This window comes from Clarias gariepinus, chromosome 18 (genome assembly GCF_024256425.1).
Source record: "Clarias gariepinus isolate MV-2021 ecotype Netherlands chromosome 18, CGAR_prim_01v2, whole genome shotgun sequence".
NCBI lineage: Eukaryota > Metazoa > Chordata > Actinopteri > Siluriformes > Clariidae > Clarias > Clarias gariepinus.
This window is the reverse complement of record NC_071117.1, coordinates 8456329-8465897: the sequence shown is the minus strand read 5'-3', so window position 1 is coordinate 8465897 and position 9569 is coordinate 8456329. Positions and strand designations below refer to the sequence as shown.

The window sequence follows — 9569 nt, the reverse complement described above, 5'->3', positions numbered from 1 at the left end:
ACATTTGTTAATTTACAGCCGAATATAGTATTAAGATTTGCAGGCTCACAGACCTACAAATATCAATTTACTCGAACGTCAAGATTGCAATGAAAAAAGCAGGTTGAGTTTCATGGTGATAAAGCCACTAATGGTTCAGGGATTTGATTGGCTGGTGTTGACCTACACATGACCAGAGATTTTGAGTGAAAAGATGTCAAACATGCAGTACTGACATGCAGTACTGAGTTCACACTGCTACATTGCACAATATGCAAATATGTCTCTTGTGGCTAATATCTGGCTATTCTTTTCCCATGCAAAACAAAGAATTAAATAAATTCATATATACAGTGAGGTCAATAAGTATTTGATCACCCTGTGATTTTAAAAGTTCTCTTACTTAGAAATAAATTTTCAGCATAGGTGCATTTCCACTGTGGGAGCAGATTCTAAAAAGAAAAAAATGGAAATCATATTTGTGAATTACTGTGTCAAATAAGTATTTGATCACTTGCTTATCAGCCAGATTTCTTACCCCTAAAGACCTGTTATTTTGCATTTAAATAGTCCAGCTAGACTCTGCTCATGATTCTAAATTAGTAGCACCTGTTTGAGGTCGTTAGCTGTCATAAAGACACCTGTGCACCCACAATCAGCCAAAGTCTAAGTAGATACATGGGGTATCAATGATGCTAAGAATGGTGAAGAATCAGCCCAGAACTACACGGGAGGAGCTGGTCAATGCTGTGAAGAGAGCTGGGATCATCGTTTCCAAGGCTACTATCAGTAATACACTAAGACGTCATGGTTTAAAATATTGCATCGCACGGAAGGTTCCCCTGCTTAAGTCAGCCCATGTCCAGGCCCGTCTGAAGTTTGCCAGGGACCATCTGGGTGATCCAGAGGAGTCATGGGAGAAAGTCCTGTGGTCAGATGAGACCAAAGAAGAACTTTTTGGTCTTAACTCCATTCGCCGTGTTTGGAGGAAGAAGAATGATGAGTATCATCCCAATAATACCATACCTACAGTGAAGCATGGGGCTGGAAGCATCATGCTCTGGGGGTGTTTTTCTGCACAGGGGACAGGACGACTGCACTGTATTAAGGAGAGGATGAACGGGGCCATGTATTGTGACATATTGGGCAAAAACCTCCTTCCTTCAGTTAGAGCATTAAAGATGGGTCGTGGCTGGGTCTTCCAACATGACAATGAACCCAAAGCACACAGCCAGGAAAACCAAGGAGTGGCTCCGTAAGAAGCATATGGACTATTTAAAAACAAAATACCAGGTGTTTGAGGGTCAGAAATCTGACTGATAAGAAAGTGATCAAAGTGATAAGCAAAGACCAGAGGTGTTTAAGTTAGTATGGAGTCCACTTTCATTCTTGGAAACTCTGGTACAAAATGGATTGTGGAAATTTCTGTATATTTGTTTGTTAGAATATTATTTTAAGAAATAGTGAATAAATTCGACTAGATTTAAGTTTTTGTTTTCACTACCTGTAGTGTAACCTTTTTTTTATTAAATAGTTTGTTATTTCTTAACAATCATGTAAACACATCAATTAAAGATTTTTGTCACTCATAATTAAGCAGTTTGGAATTTTGTGCTTGACTTCCTCAAATGCTTACAGTAATTTATTCCTGAAATACCACAGAGCACTGTCACATACTCTCTTCTCTCAATAATCCTGTTTTTCTACTGAATATTTCATATGAGATGATGTTTCCTGTATTAGTTTCCCATAACTTAGTCTAAAATCATGTCTTTAGACACTGCTAGAGGAAACCCACTATGCATGTAGAAATCAGCACAACAAAATATTTTATGTTAATTTTACTCATTGGATCACGTTTACAAATCCCATTTGATTTGCAGGTTAAAAAGTTAATTTTTTTTTACTTTATAATTTTATATAAAACACTATTTTTATATGAATAGTTTTCAGTTGTGGAAAAAATCATCTGAGTTTCTATTATCTCTTACGGGGGAAATTTGCTTTGATTTACGAGTGTTTTAATATACAACATGCTTCTGTAACGAATTGTGCTCACAATCCAAGGTTTCACTGTATATTTTGTCTAGAAACATGCTTAATAATCCTATATTTGTTTAGTTTAAAATTGTATTATGTATTAATGTATAATGTAATATGTATTTTCATTGCTTGTTATTTTTTAACACCCGAATAAACATAAACACATCACCCTATGATTAAACAGATTGGAGTTGTATGCTTGACTTCCTCAAACATTAATGGTAAATTAATTCTGGAATACCACAGGGCACCTCCTTATTCTCATTTCCTCATATTTTTTTTTTATTAACATTTTATGTCAGATTGTTTCCTATGACTCAGGTTAGATCTTCAAAGAATATGTGTTTTAGGTATAAAGTTCACATTCATTAACACTAAAGTCTCCTGCGTACTCATGGGCCAGGTATATCAGATTGTGCGAGTGGCCAGTAGAAACACCTGATAATCATCTGATGAATGGGCTTAATATTAGAATTAGGTTTAATATTAACTAATCATATTGCAGGCTTTGACTGTCAGTCACAAATTAATCCTTTGGTTAAGTGTGAGTGAGATGCTGCATATACAGTATGTAAACAATGCTCCAAAATCAGGCAGCAGTAAAACACAAAAAAGTATCTCAGGACAGGCCTATATACTGTACATACTACTTCTCAATGGTTTGGGATTACTTGCAAATTTCTTTGTTTTCCAAAGAAAAACACATTTTTATGCAATACATAAACAATTTTATCCAAATTTGTATCAAATTTAAATTTTATCAGAATAAACGGAGTAAACGAAGCGGCCGGAACAGTCTTCACATCTGAACCCTAGTGGGTGGTCATGGGAGGAGCGTGACATATGGTACGGAGGAAGACTGCAATCCAATACATCTTGTGGAAGGTGTTCCAGGATGCATGGGGTAAAATCTCAACAGATTATTTTGAACAGTGTGTTCTGCCAGGCTGTATTTGCTGCAAAAGGTGTTTTTTTTTTTTACATTGATAATTTCCATCAAAATCATCATTTTAGACTCTGACAAGGTCAGCATGTCTAGTTCTTTAGTTATATATTGTTTTTATTCAGAGAAAGAGAGCAAGGAGAAAGAGTTGTGAAGACACCTGAAATGAAAACCAAAATATTTTCAAATCACATGAGCCAAAATTTTATTCACAATAGAACATACACAGAAAACATAACAATATAATGTAATGCAAACAGAATAAAAAAAAATATGCACAAAATAAACTCATTTCAAATTTAATCCTATCTTGCTATAGGTCTCAAAACAGTTGGGACAGGAACATGTTTACCATGGTGTAGCATCTCCTCTTCTTTTCAAAATAGTTTAAGATGTCTGGGCATTGAGGTTATGAGTTTCTGGAGTTTTGGTGGTGAAATTCGGTCCCATTCTTTCCTGATATAGGTTGCTAGCTGCTGATGAGTTCGTGGTCACCTTTGATATATTCTTTGTTTAATAACGTGCAAAATGTTCTCTATACGTGAAAGATCTGCAGTGCAGACAGGCCAATTCGGCAACTGGACTCTTCTACAACGAAGCCATGCTGTTGTAATACTCTAGCTGCATTATGTGGTTTTGCATTGTCCTACTAAAATACACAAGGCCTTCCCTGAAATAGACGTCATCTAAAACCTTTATATACCTTTCAACATTCATAGTATCTTCCAAAACATGTAAGCTGCCCATACCGTATGCACTTATGCACCCCCATACCATCAAAGATGCTGGCTTTTAAAACTCAATGCTGATAGCATGCTAGAAGGTCTTTTTTTGTCTTTAGCCCGAAGGACACGGCGCCCGTGATTAACAACAAGAATGTAAAATTTGACCATAGAACACTTTTCCACTTTGAAACAGTCCATTTTAAATCATTTTAAATTTAAATTGACAAAAGACACAATGGTGCTTCTGGACCATGTTCATATATTTGCATGATGAGCTTTAGTTGTCATCTGCAGATGGCACAAAGACAGTGATTTCTGTCGATGACACAATCATGCCGATGAGTGATGCAGTGTCACCTGAGGGCCCGGAGACCACAGGCATCCAACAAAGGTCTTTGGACTTGTCCCTTTATGCACTCTTTCACAGATTAAAAAGCCTCAGCCCATTTTTATTTTTCAGACATTCTGCCTCTCTAAAAGTCTGTTACAGACCTAATGCTAGATGTTCTCCCAGCTGAATCTTTTTTAAATCTCTTGATTTTTTTCAGCCCTTTGTTGCAACTTTTTTGAGACCTGTAGCAGGTATTAAATGTAGAATGAGCTTATTTAGTGAATAAAAATATATAATTTCTCAGTTTAAACATTTGTTATGTTTTCTATTAGGAATAAAATATTGGCTTATGTGATTTTAATGTGATTTTGAGCATTTTATTTAAATTGGGGTTGTACATGTTGCATTATCATTAGTCCCACTAAAGGTTTGATTGGCCCTTACAATGCATTGCTGAAGCAACATGACACTTTACTCACTAAGCCGAGGTAGAAGTAGAGAGGGAGAATTCTTGCCTTAGTGTTACCCCAGGAATTCGGTTCATTGTATAAAAAAATGATGAAAAACTGGTCTTGTCACATTCTGTTTTATCATCTATCTGATTTTAACATATTTTCTCTCTCTCTCTCTCTCTCTCTCTCACACACACACATTACTGTGCAAATGTCTAAGGCACATGTAAAGAACTGCTGTGGACTAAGGATGTCTTCTATTCAATTCAATTCAATTTTATTTATATAGCGCTTTTAACAATGGTCATTGTCTCAAAGCAGCTTCACAAAAATGAAAGAAATTCATTAAAAAATAATAATTAAAAGAAGAAAAAAAATATATATATATATTAAATAATAATAATAATAATAATAATAATAATAATAATAATAAATTGTGTATGTGTGAGAAAAATGTGTCTAGATAATATATAATGAGATGAATGAATGAAATTTCTCTGATGAGCAAGCCAAGGGTGACGGCGACACCTTCTTCAGTTTCTATGTTTAAAGAAAAGTTATAAAAACTGTGAAATTAATGAAAAAAAGTTAATAAATGGTGTTACTACTCTTTGCTTAAAATATAGCAGTATGCAATCCCTTGTCCCACATACCAAGTAGAACCTTTGATCAGTGGTCAGAAAGATGTGTTATTAGATGTATTTTCTTGCTAAAATCCATCTTTGACTGGATTTGAATGTGGGTTTTGGCATGTGGCTACTCTCTCCTCAGTAAGGTACTGACCTGCTTTCATCCATGATGTGACTCACACTTAGTGTAATTAACGGTTGTTAGAACATCTGGGACACAGAGTGATGCATATAGTAAAACGTCCCAGTGCTGTTACTGTCTATTATCATCACTCAGGGAAGAATCTCGTCTAAATAGATGACTTCATTGGAAATAATTATTGTAAAATGTGATATAAAAAATATTGCTATATTTGTACTATAAGTAGTGACAATGTAGATCATGCTACTTTTACAAATTTACAATATTATATCCTCATCTGAGTCATAAACCATATTATTACTGGCTAGTTAGCTAAAACGTTTATGTTCTACCTCACTTTATTATTTTCATGTTTTCCGATGAAGTATTTAAGTTTGTTAATAGAGTATTCGCTAAGAAAGCATTAGGATTTATAGAGATCTACAAACTGACCATTGGCTGGTGCTGACTAACAGATTACCAGAAGTTCCGGATGAAAAGATGTCCAACATGCAATACTGAGATTAAATCTTCACTGCACAATATGCAAATTTGTCACCGAAGTAACCAGAAACACAGGAAACCATTGAACAGTGACACGTATACAACAAAGTATGACTTTGAGAGAGTTTAAACAGACACATTGCTCAGGAGTTACAGTAAACACAATCAAAAAATAAACCAGTGATAAGACAGAAGTGAAACAGAACACAAACACATCTCATTAGGAGTACACACAGCACTATGGAGAATAATGAAAACAATAGAAATAATGTTATAATAATATTTCAATTCTTAAATATAATTTAAAACCTTTAAAATATACTGTTGTCCTGTTTTTAATGCCAGCTCTGCTCCTATTTAAATATTATAAATATACAGTATAATATAAGCAGTATACTTATAAAAGTATTGTCTTTTTTTGCTTTGCTTAATTGTTACATTATTGTTGTTCAACATCCACAAAATAATCGCATTCCAGTTCTCACTTATTTTATAGCAGCTATGAACAGCTTTACTTCCAACTGTAACAGAGCTCTGACACTGGAGACTCCTTCCATAAATGTTAAATACATGTCTCCACAAAAGACCAAAGTTTTGACCATATTAAAGATTACTCAAATATTGAACACATTTTTGTGGCGTGTCTACTGTACAAGCCCGTGTGGAAGAGCTGCACTGCTGTCAGCGATGCTGTTCTCCAAACAGCATTGACACTTTCTGAACAATCAAGTCACATGCATTACTGCGGGATTAATGCACTTTATTGATGGAAAAAACTACTTTAGTGACTTTGTCCTTTACGCTTTTCCACAGGTCTGTCAGCATCTGGTGTGGTTCAGAGATCCAGAATGTCTCTGAATGTTTCTGGTCTCCAGTCTTCTTAGCGCCCCACCCGGATGGTTCTTCCTCTGCTTTGAATATATACTGTATATAAATATATATTACTACCTGCTCAAATGACTACATATCAAGTGTGCACACACACACACACACACCCAGTGGCGGACTGGCCATCATGGAGCACCAGGAGTTTTCCATGGAAGGGGGAAGCTAATGCTGCTCCTGATTTGATTTCAGCTTACCTGCTCAGTTTGATTGCCATCCTTTTCACTCAGCTCAGTAGAAGGGGAAATGTTGGTTAACAGCAGGGACTGGTTCATCATCACTGACCCTGCTGTACATTAGCCTTACACCGATGAGTGATATACTGTATCTTACGCTGCATTAAGATGATACCTTGATGTTCTTTGTTTTACAAATATGACCCAGTATATTATTATTCAGTGATGCTTTAAATAAGTTGTTTAAATACCATTTATTTCAGTATTGATGTTGGTCTTTGGTCTGCTCCAGGCAAGGGGTCGCCACATGGAACTATCCGCTTCACACAACAACTGACAGTACATTTACATTTACATTTAAGCTTTTGGCAGACGCTCTTATCCAGAGCGACTTACAAAAAGTGCTTTAATGTTTACATCATTGAATAGATACTTACACTGGGTTAACTAGGTTAATAACTAAGTGCCATTAGTTAAAAACAACTGGGAAGAGTTTTTTTTTTTTTTTAGGGGGGGTTAGTCCAAGTACTGGAGAAACAGATGCATCTTGAGTCGTCGTTTAAAAATAGTCAAAGTCTCTGCTGTACAGACATTTAGGCATTTGGCAGACGCTCTTATCCAGAGCAACTTCCATTTTTATTTTAATCTCATTACACATCTGAGCAGTTGAGGGTAAAGGGCCTTGCTCAAGGGCCCAGCAGTGGGGTTTGAACCTGGGATCTTCCGAACCGGAGTCCAATGCCTTAACCACTAAACTATCCCTGGGCCCATGTGGTGGAAGTTCATTCCACCACCCAGGTGCCAGAACAGAAAAGAGCCTGGATGAATGCTGCCCTCGATCCCTGAGAGATGGTGGGATGAGGCGAGCAGTGCTGGAGCGGAGGAGTGGGTACAGGGTTTTTGCAGGATGCCCTTTCTGCCGCAACCCTCCCATTTTATCCATTTATTATGATATATTTTACACCAGAGAAGTTGAGTGAGCCTTTAAATCAGGTAGTGACTGAGAGGGAAGTGATACAAAGAAAATTGAACAAAAGAAATATATATTTTTGCTTGTAATTTTACTTAGAATATAGTTAACTGTCAGGCAAAATACTGTAACTCTTACACCCTGTGCATAATCGGGAAGGGATACAGATGGTCGTATACATCATACTAAAATTTACACATGAAACATGTGATAGAGGTAGTGTGCATCAGTGTAGGCTCACATGAATCATAATCTGTACATGAAATGTGCAGAATGTGGACAAATGTCTTACAGATATTATCTTATAGATATTATTATTATTACTCACTCTCTTATTATCTGTAGTGTTTTATGCTGTATAGAGTCACAGGGGCCTGAAGCCTATCCCAGGAGAGTTAAAGCACAAGGCAGAGAACACCCCGGACAAACATATACACACACTCACACAATCATTCTCACACTGCAGACAATTTTGGGGAAAGCCACTTAGTCTAATCTGCACGTCGTACCCAAAGCAACCAGAGAACCCAGAGGAACCCCACCAATCATTTATGCTCATTAACTGCCCTGGGATATTGTGTATTCAGCAACATTTGGCCCGATATTGTATAAAATCTCTTGCAGGTGGACGTGTTATTGCCTGAATACAAATATACGGCATTACACAAAAATACACCAGCCTCTGGTTCTTATAAATAATAAAGGGTTCTTTTTAGACCTGAGCTGTAAATGCAACATTCTGTTTAACCAAGCACCTGGTTATTGTTGGAGCAAGACAAATAGATTAACCTGATTCTACATTAAAGTACAGTATGCCACTGCTTGGGAAGAAATGTGATCCAAACTTTAGGCTAAAAAGCTAAATGATGGATAGCTTTTTCTAATTAATGACTAGTCATATCTCGTGAACAACAATGGTTTCATTATCTATATAAACATCCTGAAAAATTTAATAGATTTTTTTCTGTTTTGATGAAAATTAATTACCCTAAATTACATATTTGTATTTACAATAACAGGATTATTGATGTTTGATGTTTTTGATGTTCAGCTTCTCCTGTGTAAAACGTCCACCTACATCCGCTTGTGTACATGGACAATGTTCCTGCAGAGGGGGCAGGAGTGTTCGATGTCCCTGCAGGTCTTTGAGCAGAAAGGAATCAAGCAGAACGGCCAGATGCTGCAGAGAGAAGGCAGAGGAAGGGTGAAATGCTGTGTTTATGTGTGTGTGTGTACAAGAGTGTGAGAGAGTGTAGGATCTCTTACAGGAAGATAAAGAGGATCAAACAAATTGTCCAGGTGAGGGCTCCATTGACAGGTCGAGTAACTGTAATAACCTGGTGCTGGCATAAATTGCACTTCGTTGATACGGGTAAGGATTTCATAGGAGGCTGCACCACTGCAAATACACCAACACACACATTTATTTTTTCAACTATATTAAAGCATGTTATTTTAAATAGGGATACAGAACTTGTTTAAGGGCTTAAGCTATTGATAAGATTCGGAATTTGCTCTTGATTTTTTTATTTCAGGGTTTTTGTTGCATTGAGTTTTTGTTGTCATGTTTTTTTTTTTTGGTTTTGGTTTTGTTTACAACAACCTGGAGTTGAAGAATTTGTGAAATCTTACCCACAGGACTAGGAGGCTGGACCACTACAGTTGGAGATGCAGGCTGGACAATTACAGGAGCGGGCGGTTGTTCATAGATAACAGTTGGAGGTGCAGGCTGGACCATTACAGGAGCAGAAGGCTGATTGATTACATAAGCCATGTTGTTTGGAAGCAGATGAGGTGGCTAGCTTGCACTT

General features: G+C 36.7%; 1 protein-coding gene across 1 annotated transcript; it reads right to left on the bottom strand.

Annotated features, from left to right (window-relative positions):
* Positions 1-7830: 7830 nt before the first annotated feature.
* Positions 7831-9569, bottom strand: LOC128506203 (LITAF domain-containing protein-like). The gene is made up of 3 exons (XM_053476538.1): positions 9391-9569; positions 9025-9157; positions 7831-8938 (listed from the first exon to the last, which is right to left on the bottom strand). Exons 1-3 carry the CDS (start codon positions 9530-9532, stop codon positions 8833-8835), a joined length of 381 nt encoding a protein of 126 aa, XP_053332513.1. The 5' UTR covers positions 9533-9569; the 3' UTR covers positions 7831-8832.

What these genes read in the sequence shown, in the direction of transcription:
- LOC128506203 (XM_053476538.1), bottom strand. Translation starts at nt 9,532, where the DNA reads ATGGCTTATGTAATCAATCAGCCTTCTGCTCCTGTAATGGTCCAGCCT. An exon ending in CCAGCCTCCTAGTCCTGTGG is followed by an intron (nt 9,158 to 9,390) that starts GTAAGATTTCAC and finishes GTGTATTTGCAG; the next exon opens with TGGTGCAGCCTCCTATGAAA. An exon ending in TTGATCCTCTTTATCTTCCT is followed by an intron (nt 8,939 to 9,024) that starts GTAAGAGATCCT and finishes TTCTCTCTGCAG; the next exon opens with CATCTGGCCGTTCTGCTTGA.